General features: G+C 37.6%; 1 protein-coding gene and 1 long non-coding RNA gene across 13 annotated transcripts in view; one reads left to right on the top strand and one right to left on the bottom strand.

Annotated features, from left to right (window-relative positions):
* Positions 1–15,867, top strand: part of Lmpt (four and a half LIM domains protein limpet) — a 71,690-nt gene that overhangs the window by 52,253 nt on the left and 3,570 nt on the right. For 7 of the 12 annotated variants that reach the window (XM_089467951.1, XM_018006478.2, XM_089467952.1 and 4 more), the window contains 2 exons: positions 6,720–6,920; positions 7,704–7,878. In XM_089467951.1, coding sequence (XP_089324077.1) covers positions 6,720–6,920; positions 7,704–7,878 — 376 coding nt within the window. Of the gene's footprint in view, positions 1–5,528; positions 5,956–6,719; positions 6,921–7,703; positions 7,879–12,108; positions 12,290–15,489; positions 15,748–15,867 lie in introns of those variants that run through there. The other 5 variants (XM_089467954.1, XM_018006481.2, XM_089467956.1 and 2 more) reach the window with 5 other exon arrangements.
* Positions 9,261–10,870, bottom strand: LOC149269050 (uncharacterized). The gene is made up of 3 exons (XR_016269902.1): positions 10,342–10,870; positions 10,073–10,270; positions 9,261–10,015 (listed from the first exon to the last, which is right to left on the bottom strand). It is a non-coding gene; the product is annotated as an uncharacterized LOC149269050 (long non-coding RNA).

The following is a 15,867-nucleotide window of genomic DNA, read 5'->3' as shown; positions in this document are numbered from 1 at the left end:
GCTATTGAAGCTAGAGACTTGAAATTTGGAACACATACTCGTGTATATCTCCGATTTATAAAGTGTTAAAATTTTCCCGATCCGCCCACTAGGGGCGTGGCAAATCGGAAAATGCATTTTCCGATATACCAGAAATCATGTTTGTTGAAGAGCTAGAAAGCTGAAACTTGGTATGTAGGTCCGCGTTGACCACCCAAGATCACGAGCTATGGCGGATATATCTACGCCCATTGGGGGCGTGGCAAATCGGATAAAACTGTATCTCCTAAAGTTGTAAACCTAGAATGCTGAAATTTTGCACGTCAGCTAATGGTATGATTCTATAAAGTCTGAAGATAAATTATAAGTCTACGCCCGTTGGGGGCGTGGCAAATCGGACCTGAAGATATAGTGATTTTTTAAATTCTCCTATATTTTGGACACTATTGATGGCAGAGACCTCAAATTTTGTACATATACTCGGACTGATCACCCAAGACCAAAAAGTTTTGTCGGATATATGTCCGCCCACAGGGGGCGTGGCAAACCGCAAAAGTTTATATCTCCTAAAGTATAATAGCTAGAAGCTTCAAATTTGGATAGTTGAGTTACTGGTAGCCTCCTCTATCGATTCCCCAAAAATAATTTTTACGCCTCTTTAGGGGCGTGGCATATCGAAAAATACCCTGTAATTTTCACATTTTTTTAGGGTAAGCATTCAAACTTTGCAGTTAGGGTAACGTTATCTCTTTCTAAAAACTGACCAAAAATGAGGTGTCTACGCCCAGCTGGGGCGTGGCAAATCGGAAAAACCTGTATATTCTACAGTATTAGAACGAAACTTAACTACTAAATTGTTGATGGGATGTGAATGAGTATTCCGCAGTCGGTAACGCCCGACTGCAACGTTCGTACTTGTTTTGTTATCCAAATGGTCGCAATGCATGCGCCAAGTGCACTGACATTCAGCCAGAGACAATTGGCCATATAATATAAATATATATATATATACGGTATATAGTCTATATAGTTGATGTAGTATATCTCGTATATATCGTATATATATACCATATGCTTGGCCCAATTTGCATTTGGCTCGTTTCAGTCATATGATGTCATCGATTCGCGTACCAAATCTCTTGGGTATTGTGCGAATAGCTCAGTTGATGGCCTTATTCTATTGCTCTTGTCAGCCAAGTCAGGGAATACTTAAAATGTCATGTTTTAAAGATCTTTTTAAGTAGTCATAATACCAGCCATTATTGCTATGGTCCATGCATATAGAATTTCAGTTTATTATTACTAATAAAATTACATTTTGTGATGTTCTATGAATGTGTATGTCTGACCATTGCTTGGCATACGAGATAAATCTCTTTAGTATACTTCCTGATTGATTTAAAGTAGACTTGATAAGTATGATCACTATATAAACTGTACTCTATATTTTATAAATACTACACTAATACATAAATTGGGCTTTATATTAGGTAAGGAAGTTCAGTTTCTAGTTTGTAAGGTCGATTTGGTTTTTGATCGACCCATTGACATATATTGCTGATATATTTACTATGCTAGGTAATATCGATTTTTAATTTTAGGGACACATTTGTTATTCAAGCTCCATTTTTCTAGAGTCAACATATATTATATGTATATTTATTATGTTCATTCTAAATAGCTTATCTATCAATGAAGATGATCACATCTTTGGTTATGCATGAATAAATATTTATTAAACTTAGGCTTATTAATTTTTGGGTAGGGCATTTGAGCAACTCCCCTCTCTTAAGTCAATTAATCCACAGATTAAATCTCGTTGACAGACACAATAACTCTTTAAAAGATTATGCAGTCTCAATCAATAAATCGCATTGCTTTTATAACTATCTCGATCTATCTATCTTTCTATGCACATGCAATTGAAATATCTTATAGTTGAATACCTAGCATATTCATATATTTTATTATCAATATCGTTTAAAGATCAATCTAATTATTATTTGCAATGCGCCTAAAAGCATGCAATCAAAAATGTCAATTTATAGATAAAATAGCACAAATAATAATTTTAGCTTTCCCAATGAACAACTCGAATTTGCTTTGATGCAAAGTGTTTTGTTTGGGTTTGCTTGACTGTGAGAGCTATTCAGCTCTGTCTATGCCGCTGAAATAATGCTGTCAACTATCTTATGTCATATCCTTTGTCAAATTAGGCGCTGCGAAATCATATTTCTTGGTGACAATTCAAAAGAGATTTGCGCCAAGTCGAGTGGGTGAATTTCCGCGCTAAAATACTTATGACAACAAAACACAGAATCTATGTCACTCGCATGATTTGTTTACGCAGCTCACTTTGCCGCCACACTTTGTGGACCTGTATGGGGGGTCTCGGCTCTTCAAACTGTTTGCCATTTGTTCTTTTGTATTTGTATTAATTTTTTTTTCGGTTTGTTTTTTCTTTCGGCTGCTCGTACAGGGCCTTTTGCATTGCGTAATCTGGATGTACGTAGCTGAAATACTGTATATATGTATATATATATATTGGCGTACATATGGTTCTTGTTGCACTAAGAAAACATGCGAAATACGTTTGCCAAAAAGTCTTATTCAATAGTGTGTCTTTGACATGATTTCATTTTTCCTGGCGTACTTAAAAATATTTTTCTCTACAAATTTAATATTTTTTTCAAAAATACCTACAACAGCAAATGCCAAAGGGGTAGATTAGTGTAGCTAGAAAAGTCTATGATTAGGTAAACCGATTTGAGCTATTTAGGGTATTTAGTCGTCGGCTAATTGTTTGTATATCTGCAGAGCTTGAATAATAAATTGAATTTGTTGTCGAAAACGAAACACCTTTGTGGCCAGCTTTTCCAATTTTTCATGAATATGTATATATTTATATACACATACATATATATCTGCTCCGTAGTTGATTTTTATTGATGTGTATTTCGGTTCCAACCCGCTTGACCGCAGAGAATAATATAATTAATGATGTTTTGTGCCGCGTGCAAGAGATGACCAAATGCCATTTTAATAGTCGATCTATTTATAAATCGACAATTCCTAATGGATAATCACAATTGGAACCTATTTATAAACAAACTTCAACTTGAACTTTTGGCCTCAAATGCAGATGTAGATTCGCAGCAAAAAACTGTTCAAGTTTTCCATAATTTTCTGCTCTTTTTGCTGCTCATAAACTTGCAATATTTTAATAAAAATAAATGAAAAGCTGGAAAATTTATGAATTTATGACCCAATTAACGCTTCGAGTGTTGAACGTGAAACACGCCAAGTTTTATCAAAGATTCGCGAATTGCATTTATTTATAGACAAAAATGAAGAGGAAAAAAAAAAGACGAGAGCAGAGAATATGAATTGTAAAATGAAAAATAAATAAAAAATAAAAATTAAAATAAAATCATGCAGAGATTGCATTTCACTTTGCTCCATTGCTCTTGTCTGCTGGCGCTGCTGCATTAATAGCTGCAATTATTTATATATATACGAAATTATTTTGAATATATGTATATTCATATTTTGTGTCTACATGGACTCAATTATAAATTCTCTGTGTGCCCCAAGAATTTATACAGAATATATTCGTATTTTTGTTGCTTATAATAAAACTAACTTTTACTACCTTGGTTAAATGTAGAAAAACATAATAAAAGCAGCTTTTAGTGCGTGATTTGATGATGATTGTACCTGTCTTAAAATTTTATAATGTATTTTGTTTATATTGGGTGAAAATTGTTTGATTGCTATGGGTTGTATATTGAATATACTTTAAAGCTGATCAACGTTTTGTTTGGAAAATGATCTCTGATGGGCTCTTTATATATTATTATTAAAATTCTTGTTTAATTTTTGTCTAAAGAAAAAGAAAATGATTTGTTTTATGTTTATATACTCTTAGTAAAGGTAAAAGGTTTACCAGAAGTTCTTGATCTTTTTACAAGTTGCTCAATCTAATCAGTTATATGTCCCCAAAGTATTTCCAGAGTATTTTTCTGACTCCATATTAAAAGTTTGAGTAGAAGTAAAATGTAACCACAAGATTGCAATTCCAATGCATTGGTGGAAAAACAGTACAGTACAGTACAGTTTCCTACAACAGAACTTTAGCATAACATTAACTTAACATAACTTTATTTGACCTAACACAATTTTAGCTTGACATAGAGTTAACATAGCTTGCCCTTTGTTCTGTTAGGCATTCTAAATATCATTTGATTCCCATTTTCTCGTACTTTCTATTTGCCTGAACTCTTCTAAGTAATGCCAACTGTTGATTACATTTATAATACGTGTATTTAATTAAATCATACAACCTGACTATGTGGGCTCAGAGTCTCGAACTGCTTGCTCCGTCTGCCTACGTTAAACGTAGCTAAGCACGCAATATTTTTGCCTCTCTACAGAGATTTTAAGGTAAAAATTCTGATGCAAATGTAAATGCTGTTGTTGTTCATCTTGTTGCTGCTGTTGTTAGCCTTGTCGGACTTGTCTGCAAATTGGCTGCCTTTAAAATGTCATCGTTACATTGAGACAACAGCGAATATCTAACTAATAGAGATTTCGACTTGATGGGCAACGCTATTTACCTTGGACGCTTGCCCTTAGCTTGTCACCGGCCAAATTCGCTGCACACAAATAAATATGAAATGAAATATATGTACGTATATGATGATACATTCATATTGTATGTCAAGAGAGAAATTTGAAATTCGATTTTCCAGTTGGAAATTCCTTCCACTGCAGCTGTTTGCAATTTCGCATTACATTTTCCACTGGTATTTTAATGTGCACAGACAGAGCTGTGCCAAAATGCTGTAACACATTGTGGGCGGCGGGGCTGGGGCTGGGCGGGGGGTGGCCTAAACTGATATTAATCATATAGTGTGCAGCCCACGCGATATTTACTGATCAATTAAAAATTCTATACGGCTGGATGTTGCATGTGTGGAGGCAAAAGCTGCTGCAGACAGAGCCAGACAGACTCAAAGAGGAATTTATGCTATCCAAAAGTTGTGGGAGAGTGAGAGCTTGAGTGGGAGAGAGAGAGAGGTTGTGCGTGTAGGTGTGTGTGTGTGTGTTGGTGACTTGTGTGTCGTGTGCACAAGCGCCAACAACAAAGGAAAACTGAATTTTCCGAAAATCTCTCTTGCTGCGCGTGTGTGTAAAATGACGTGTATGATAGCAGCTGCTGCAGGTGTGTGCCACACGCACACACACACACGCATACATCCAACATTTATTGATTGTATTTATAGATGCGTGCTTGATTTATAACAAACAAAATTGCAAACTTGACTTGATTCCATAAAGTTGCCAATGATCAAATATTGTCTAAGGCAACAAGCAACAGAGCACAACTGATCGCGCACTCTCTCGCTCTCCCTCTCTCCCTCTCTGCCTCTCTGTCTCTCTCTGTATTGTTGGGCTCTCTCTGTTACGCTCAGCGCACTGCTGCTGCGCTCTGCGGCACTCCCCGAGACTTTATTTATACACTCGCCTCTGGGGGCGAAACTAGATACACGCGAGACTTTTCCTTCTTATTAGACTGTTTCAGTTTCTATTTTATTTCTGAGTTCTTTCGAAAAGATTTCGAATATTTTGTGAAAGAAACGCGTCAGTTGGCATCACGACTCGGCAAAGTTCAAAACGTTTCGCGAAAACTTTTACGGCTAGCCTCAACTTTTAGTTTTCTTTTTTTTTTATTTGTATAGGGAAAGTTCAGTCGGTCACTAGAGTGCAGAATTTTGTTGGCTGGGGACTTTTTTTGAGTTTAGAATTTTGGAGATTTTTGGGCTTTGAGTTTTGAGTGCGGCACAAAATGGCGGACGTGGAAATTATGCAAACGATGACGGAAGTCAAGAAAACGAAGAAGGTCAAGAAGACTTCAAAACGTCGCGAATCCGAAGTGCAAATCAGCGAGGTGGATGCCACCAACGAGGAAAGGGGGTAGGTGGAACGTGTTACGTGTGGTTCAGTACAGAAAGCAGATGCACAATTTTTGAGTATAGAGAAAAAACATACCAAATGTCCAGTAGCATGGTATTTTGGTATATTTTTTAGTATTTTGGATAATTGTTTCTTTCATTTGTCTCTGCTCGTCTTTTGTATCGTATACCCGTACATCATTCGATCTATTCGAAATTCGAATACTCTATATTTCTCATGTACATTTATATATAATTATATATCTGAAACGATCACAATTAAAAACTATCCAAAGTACTCGCATAATAATATCGAACGACACGTTTACTACCTTCTTTCCTCGGCCAAACTGTTTACTAAAAGGTACCCAACATAAAGCTGTCGTTGTCTATAAATGTCTATAAATGTCTACACACACACCACAAATAGAAAAACCAACAAGAAATCTACAAACAACTACAACAGTAACTACAACAACAACAACAACAACATACACTGAACAACAAACTAAGCAAACAAAACAAATAAACTGAGAAACTGAATAACAAGTGAATACACACATTATATATTGAGTATATACTATGCCTACCCAGTGAATATACTATATATACATAAATATACATCTCGCCTATGCGAGCAACAACAACAACAACAAAAACATTTTACACTGACCCACACGCAATTTGAATATTCCAATATGGACTCTATCCATTACTACTTCTCTATGTTTTATCTTGATCGAGATCTATTTGGTTTGGCTACATCGTCGTGTGTCCTTTTTGCAGTTAATTTTCAGTGGCGAATACACAAAGGCCATGGACAAGGACTGGCATTCGGGACACTTCTGCTGCTGGCAGTGCGATGAGAGCCTAACTGGACAGCGTTACGTCATCCGGGACGATCATCCCTATTGCATCAAGTGCTACGAGAATGTGTTCGCCAATACGTGCGAGGAGTGCAACAAGATAATTGGCATCGATTCGAAGGTGAGCTTAACTAAACTAGAGCGAGATCTTAAAGTAGATAGTAATAGATTGAAGTAGATAGTAATAGATTAATAACCGCTGGATTGCAGAGATTAGAAATAATCTTTAAGCAAAATATTATACAAAATTCGGAGCTAAGACTGAATTAAATTTAATAATCTGTTTGTCAAATAGATCATTTTCTATATTTGTATGGATTTTAGAAACAGAAATAAAATTTAAATTAGAAATAGATCATCTCAAGTGTGTATTTTCGTATTTTCACAAAATTTTTTAATTTAGATAAACTTATGGCAGAACGAATTGGACGCGGCAAACTAAATAAGGCATTCACAAATTCTTTTCAATTTTATTTAAATATATGGATCTTGTTTGCTTAAAATTTTGTGTAGCTTTAATTCCTATAATTTTCTGTTGGCTGTAATGTAATAATAAAACCGAGAAAGATAATCTTAGAATTGAGATTATTTTGAATTTTTTTTTGAATACATTTAAGTCATACTTCTCAGATATTCAATATAATGTCATAAGTTCTAATGCTAAGAGTTATTATAGCGAACATAATTTAAGACGTTTTAATACAGTTCAATATATTATCAAAGACTTAGTCTATCATAGGATCTTCTGTATTACCAGAGACTACTATAGCTTAGTAGCTAAAGATACTACAATAATCTCTAATATTTAATAAGCAATATCAACCTAGCTATAATTTCTTTCCCTTTATCAATATCTATAAATTGATCTGTATATTGAAATATTGTTGCCTCCTCCCCTCTACAGGATTTATCGTACAAAGACAAGCACTGGCACGAGGCCTGTTTCCTCTGCTTCAAATGCAATTTGAATCTGGTCGACAAGCAGTTCGGAGCGAAGGCCGATAAGATCTACTGTGGCAACTGCTACGATGCGCAGTTTGCGTCCCGTTGCGACGGCTGCGGCGAGGTGTTCCGTGCAGGTGAGTGCACTTACAACTGTGCCACCGATTGTGGCATACTTTGTGGCGGCCACTGTAAATAGCATCTATATACATATAAGCGTGATATATATATAGACTAAGTAGAGTATTATGAGCGGCTGCAACCCGTTTTTGGTGGGAGGCTCGGGAGAGAAATGACATTTTTGTGTGCCAAATTAATTGCACTCTCAGGGCAATTTGTTGCCAACGGGCGACACATTCCATAAATCGCCAATGTGCGCGGCCATCTGAACGTAAATAACAGGCGCGCATACCCTGTAGAGGAGTTGCTATGCGGGGTATGATGTGCTAGCGTTAGCACCAGTGGCAAGTGGGAAGCAACTAAGAGCTAATTAGGATCACTTTGAAGAGCTTTTAAATTATTAAAGCACATTAAACTTGTAAGCGAAGACTACGTGGCATATGTAAAGCTTTGAATACATAATGTATAAGCTTTTAAAAATATTTGAAAATATTATTGTTAGAAATTCTTTAAAATCCAATTGAAATATTTGATTTGTGTGGATAATCGCTAAATATTTCTTGTCAATATATGAGACCTGGACAATCTAATCGCAGTGCAAAGCTCTCTTAATCTTCAGAGAAAGCTTGGAGAATTCGTTTGTTTACTTAATGTTAACTCAAAGTTTAATTTCTATTCCCAAGAATTTTCTTATAGTTTCTTAAAGCTCTCTTTGAGTTTACCCCAAATGAGAATGTTTACCTGTTTGTATGCTTAGTGGTAGGCTCTACAGGCTCTAATGCTTATGACAGAGTGTTACTAGGTAAAGATAATATCATAATCAGCTAAAACTCCACAGCTGCAACTAGATTATGCATGCACATATATTAATATCTGATAAAGCCTGTCTCGCCTAGTAATTGATTTGTGTCAATATTTGCTCTGCACTCGTATATAGGGTATATTTGTAGTCGTGTTATCTTGGGCTAAACGCTCCACTAATGAACCTGCTACAGTTGAGTGCGTGCAGTGTGCGCTGCCTGAGGCCCCGTTGTCGTAAATGTCCGATATCTGTTTTCATTATACGTTGACTTAACTGCAATTTGTGTCCAAGTTTTCGTGCTCGAGATGCTCGAGACATAAGTCGAACCGAGTCGAGGCGAGTTGCGTCGAGTTGAGTTGCGTCGACTGCAAGTTCATTGCCAGCTGCCCACGCTCCGCAGAGCCCCGCAATCCAAAAGCAGCTGTGCGACAGGCCCTGAACCCGAACTTGCGCAGGTGCATGACATTGTTTTCATTATTGCTGGGCGGGCGGGAGGTGAGAAGGCTAACAAAAAGGTGTTAAATGTGACAAGCGCTCCAGTTGTTTGTGCCCCACTCAAAGTCAAAACAAATACGTTTCAGTTAAGAAAAGGTCTTATTCATATTATATATTTAAGTGCGGCTGCTCCGATAAACAAAACGAAACGTTTCCCATATCAATCAGGTGCTAAAGCCCAGTTAAAGCCACTGCCAAAAATGGCATTTCACTTGAGAGTACATTGTTGACATTGCCAATTGCGAGACCTGGCTGATAAATATCTACCGAGATCAATGTCAGCAAGGCAAAGCCCACACAGCCACAGCCTCAGCCTCAGCCACTGCCAATTGCAATGACATTTCATAAATATCTTCACCTGTATTTAAATATTTACATCTTTATTTATTTGCATCTCTGCCTTCTGTTTGCCAAAGGTGCCTCGTTTGCTTTGCCTATTCAGGCGTTAGCTAATTGTCTAATCAAATGTATATTAGATATTTGTTAATTTGCCAATTTCTGTTGTGGACAGATCTTAATGTGCAGCCACTTTATACAGTGGAATCGCATCGAATTCGGGTATATTTGTTTTGTTCAACTGAAGTGTGGGGATAGAAAGCGTTTCAAAAACTATTAAGTTGAGCTATTAAATAATTCATTTAGACTTGGTGTCTATTCATACAAAATTTTCTCTGCCTATTCGTCCATCAATATACATATATGTATTTATTTATATATATTCATCATCATTCATCCCGGAGGTGGTATGCACTTGGGAAACTCTTCGTTTAGGCAGTTCCTTCTTTACTCAGACCTTAAGCTATGGTCTAGCTTCGCTTGCTCTAGCTAGCTTCTTCTTCCTATAGCAGATTCTTATTCTTACAAATTATCGATTATTATCGATAGCGAATTTCAGTTAGTCCGGCATTTCTTACCCGTATATAGCCATTAGATATCTTATATAGTTTCATTTCGGTCATATTCATACTTAAATTTTGAGTTCATTCCTCAATGACATGTGCCTCAGGGATATATGCTAGTCGTACACTCCCCATCTAGGCACTCTAAGTCGATAATTGTCAAGTCTATGTCACAAATTGTTTAGATTGCAACGCCCACTCAATCAAACAAGTCTGTGGTGTTATGGTGTTTTATATTGATGAATATACTTATTTATATCTATGTATATATCTTATATACATACACACATATCTGATATACATATTTATATTTACGCATAATCACAGATCGGCCATGTCATCTATATTAATTCATGGCAAATTGTGTAGCATACATGTGTTTCATAGAGCATATGTTCTCTGACTCATCAGATATTTGCTTTTATTTGTTTATACTTTCATATAGAATTCATATTTAAATTTTCATCTGTTTTTTTGGTAATGAAACTTGTTTTTTTTTTTCGTTGTATATTTTTTGTTGTTGTCTTCGCATGATTTGTGGCTTTTAAATAGCTTTTGGCTGAGCGCGTTGAGGAATTATTATTGAAGATCGTTGATAAGCGTGTGGAATTAAATTAATGTGTTTTATATAGCCATTGTTTTTATTTGATGAGAAGAAAAACGGTGTCTAGGATTTTTGAATTATTTGCTGAACTGACAGAAATTTGGTCGAATTAAAGTGATTATAGATTTGAATTACAATTTGAAAGGGATTTTACTAAGATGATATTATTTTAGTCGGAATACATATATAGAAAATGAGAATGTGTTTATATGAAATTTAAATTTTTCAATGCCAAGCAGGATTAATATATACACAAGTAAATATATACAATGGCCTGTTTATAAATACCCTTTAAGACTACTTAAGAGTTGGTTTAAATATCATCTCTCGCTGACTACAATATGGAAGAGTATCAGATCTCTTTCATAACCCATCTCAGCTAGCTTTACAGGGTATATCGCTCCTGTAATCTATCAAAGTATTTAAGAAATTTATATCTATTAATTGAGTGAACTTTATTGAGTCAAAATTTGAGTGCATTTTCTCTAGTTAGGAACTCTATGCAACTCTACTCTAGGTGTAGTCCCCTCTGCTCTCTCTCTCTCTGTCTCGCTCTACTCTTGCAGCTGCACTTGAAGCAACTCGACTCCAGCTGCTGCTGCCTCTGCTGCACTTGCAGTCATTTGCCGTTCGATTGCCTAATTGCTTAATTGCTTGCAGATAAAGACAAAGTGTGTGTAGTAGATCGAATTTAATTGCAGCTCAATTGATTGAAAAATATATATCGCATATATCGCATGCTGGTAGAGCTGAACAGGAGCCCACGCATGTAGCTCCAACATTTCCGTCCGGGCCAAACAATTAAACAGCGGGCAAAATAACAAATAAATAATAAATGTCAGCCGTAAATGGAGAAAGGCCTTTAGGGCTCTGTCTGCCTGTCTGACTATAAATGGGGGCATGTGTTATGCACGCAATTTCCCACTTGGGCGGCCATTTGAAAGTGGCAGCAACAGTTGACAATTTCCATATCGCATTACCTGATTGTGGCTGCTGCAGCTTCCCACATGCAGACGACGCTGGCTTGGCTGCTTGGCTGCTTGGCTGGCTTCCTCGATCGTGTGGCTAGCCTCGGTCGGTGGGGCGTGGCCGCATTGTCAGGGGCATTGGCAAGGCACTTGGCGAGCATCTGCATAACATTTAAGCTGGTCAGTCCAGATGGGACGACTCGAGACGAGACGAGTGGAGATGAGGCGAGGCGTGGCGGGGCGAGTCGAGTCAAGTCAGTCAATCACACTGTCAATCAGCTGCAACCAGTTTCCGCCTGTCAAAATAGTTCATAATTGAGCCTAAATGTCACGTTGCAGTCAGCCTTCGGTCGATCTGTTCCACTCGAACGCAATGCAACTCGAACTTCGGGCGAACACAACTCGGCGACAAACTCACCACAGCTCGGCGCGAAACTCACCACGGCTGGCTGGGTTTGTTTACGTTGAGGCGTTTTGTTTATGGCGCTCGTTCTCAGTCTCAAAACGGCTTTCAGAGCGCTTTGGCCAGTGCCGCGGACGTAACTGAGTGTTAACTGTAGTAATTGAGTCGAGGCAACGTGTTGCATGTCCACAAACAATTGCCATAAACAGATCTGCTATTAAAAGTATTTACAACGTGAATTACAACAAAAGAAAAAAGTATTTTTGCACCTTACCGAATTGTTTAAAGGAAATGTTCTTGTAAACATTTCCACTGCAGCTGCCAGCAGAGTCATAAACTTGCAACAGATATTGAACACGCCGTGGCACGTTGCGTATGCGCAATATTTCCACAACCCACACGCACTTGGCGACAGATAGTTGAGCCGAGGTTTGACAGGCATTGCATAATATTGTAATATCGCTAGGTGCCAATAAATTATCAATTTTCATATGTGCATGAAACGAGCCAGACTTAGCTGGAGTCCAATTGGATTCCGCTTAGAAATTGCATACCAAAACCGGAAACGAATTTGAGCTGTTTTTTGGGCTGCATTTAAAAAATGTGGCGATAGCATCGACGTGTGCTACATTTAAAGAGCCAAATGGAAAACATGAAAAGCAGCAACACACATACAGACAGACACACACACACACACCAACGCCGACAACAACAGCAACAATCAGCATGAATATGCACGCAAAGAGTCAGGTCGAAGCCCACTTGAGCTGGCATTTCTTTTTTTTTATTGTTGGCACTGCAATTGAATGCCAATTGAAATGAAATCGAAATCAAAATCAAAATCAAAATCAAGAAATGAAATCGCATTGAAATTATGACGAAAGCCTCAACTTAATTAATTGAAGAGCAAAGCCATATGAGGCTAGGTAGCTGACCCAATAAAAGAAGACGTTCGCTGCCAGAGCCCTAGATCAAGTGTTTACATCATTCAGACAGATATATATATATACATACATATACGTATATATATATATATATATATTTGTGGCATATGTACGTAAGAGGTGCTTAGGCAAATGAATTGAATGTCATTTGTCTGTTTGGCTTATCAGACAAGCCGCAAAGCAACCAACAACAACAACAACAACAGCAATAAATTTCAATTTCAGCTTCAATTTGAATTTCTCTTTTCTGTTTGGTTTTTTATTTTTTGGCTGACAAAAACTAATAAATCTCTTATAGTTTGCTTCTCTCCCTCTCTCTTGTTTGCCCTGCAGCCGTTGACTTTTGTGCAGGCGGGTCAAATGGCTAAACAAAGAGACATCTTTGACAGTCTTGAGCGAGATCAGATCGTGATATTGTCATGTTTAGCCAGCTTAAAGACATTGCCAAAGGTCAGCGGGAAGTGTTTTGTCTCATTGCATATAGGTTGGCCAGAGCGGAGCGCTAATTGAGCTACTTGGCTATTAATTTGATTGAGTTTTATTTGAGCATAAATTCAGCTTTTTTGATAGTATAGTAGAGTTGCCAGAGTTTTAGAGGAAAAAGTTCTATAAATATTGATGGTTTACATATGGGTTTTAGTTCTCAAATTAAAATTTGTATATACATATATATATATATTTGTATCTATTTTAAATGCATCTATCCTAAATACTCATCTAATACGATTTGAATTTGAGTTTAGTTGACTCTAGCTGGAGTTGCCAGACTTTAGCTTAGACAACTACCAGGCCTTGGTTCAGATTTCGATTAGGATAAATGATAAATGATACATGAAATTATATATTAAATATATTTCAACAATTTTACGCCTTGATGGGAATTTCAGTTCAAACAGCGCTGCCAGACTTTAGCTTAAATTCTTTACTTTGTTCAGCTAAAATATAGATTTTAGTTAGTAACTGACATTTAGTCATTAAACACTGTAACTGACTTGTATTCCTCCTCTAATACCGCATTTACATTCTAGCAGAGTTGCCAGAATTTAAAAACTTGCATTTTCCCATTTTTTTATATTGATTTTAAATATTGTTTTTAATTAGTAACTGACATCCCATAGTAAATTACTCTTGCTTAAAGTCACTCTTCAATAACTTCTCCGTCATTTAACCATGAATTGGCCATAAATTTCCAAACAGAGTTGCCAGATCTGCGCATAAAAACTCCATTAGACATTTATTGGCTTTAAAGCGTTAACCGCCCGTTAACTGCATAAGCAACGGACAAATTGTGAGCACAAATTGGAGTAAACGTAATTTGAATGCTCGACCGCCCGCAATGTCAGCTCCATAGCAAAAAGAAAGAAAGAGAAAAAAAAAAAAACAATCGAATTTTTAGCTGAGCTCTGAGAAAAATTTATTGCTTATATATGCAGAACGCGTTTTCGTGCGACACTTTCCATTTCGGTTTGGCCACGTAATCCCCGAGCAGTGTCTCAAGCCGGCAATCAATCAATCAGTCAGTCAATCGCCAGAGCTGTGCTCCGACTGTCTCTAGGCTATAGCTGAAGCATTTCAATGTCGCCTCCTCCGATCCGCACTTGACCTCAGCGCGTCGATTGGCGGCGTCTCTACATGTTTTATTGTTGTTGTTGTTGTTCTTGCTGTTGTTGTTATGGTGGGCGTTTTGTGTGGCAAGTCGTGGGCGAAATCTTTGGCGCTTTGGCGAATCGACTCGACTTCAATTAGTTATAATTATTTATGTTTGTTGAGGAAACCCAACGAATGCGATTCGCTGTGGTTTGGTAATCCAAGCTGTGCCACCTAAATTCTTAGCCAGAGCTTAATTACCTGACCAAAAACACACACACACACATATATATATATATATATATTGTATATTTAGATAGTTCTATATAAATGTATATATGACTGAATTTCCTGTGGGGCAAAAAAGTTTTGACTATTTTTTTTTTTGTCAATTTCCTGCCTCGATTTGCGCACGCGCTCAGCCAATTTCCAAGCAATTTATTTGTTATTGTTTTGTTGTTGTTGTTGCTTTTTAGTTTTGTAAAAAGTTAATTATTTAATGATTTATGAAAGGCAGCGCCGTCGTCGTCGTCGTCGTCGTCGTCGTCGTCATTTGCTGTTTTGTTATTTATAAACATTCTCTAAGTTTTAATGAAACTTGTTGCTTAGCCAGCCAAATTTTTTGTTGGATGTGATGTCATTGCCTTGAAGCTGGAGACTCGACGTCGCCAAATTTGCGCGCTGAGAGCTGGCAGATTGCTAAAATTTATAGAGTATATTGTTAGAGTATCTCGGTCGGTTGGCCGTAGCTCGAGCTGCGATCAGCTGACCCAGTTAACAAGTAGTCGATGGCATCTCAGATGGCTTAGACGCGGTGACTCTGTGTTTCAGCCAAGTCGTGACTTATTAGGCCAGTTGCAAGTAGCTGGCTCTGTTGGCAGCGGCTCGATCTGCATTTAAGTAACCCACTCACATTCACACTCACACTCACACTCGCACACTCAGTTGGTAGCTGTCAATCATGACTGACGTTGATGTGCTGAGCTCGCGCATGAAGTCGCGTCTGCATTTGCAAACCAAAACCATTGGCGCCGATCGCATTAAGAAGGCCAAGGATAACAACGAGGACATTGCCGTGCTGAGCATGTTTCTGCCCAATGCCAGCGCCGTCGAGGAGAATCGCAGCTTCTATTGCTCATTGGGCGACTACTGCCGCCTGGGCGATCCCCGTGCCACCAAAGCAGGTAATGATGGACCCGCAAGCTGCTCATAAATTAACTATGTTAATTAAATCCCGCGATACATCATAATTTATCAATATTACTGGCCATTAAATGGCCCGAATGCTGACCAAACTGGTAAAA

This window comes from Drosophila arizonae, chromosome 4 (assembly GCF_054131065.1).
Source record: "Drosophila arizonae isolate 15081-1271.41 chromosome 4, UAZ_ARI_1.0, whole genome shotgun sequence".
Lineage (NCBI taxonomy): Eukaryota > Metazoa > Arthropoda > Insecta > Diptera > Drosophilidae > Drosophila > Drosophila arizonae.
Note: the sequence above shows the minus strand (reverse complement) of the source record. Positions and strands in the feature narration are given on the sequence as shown.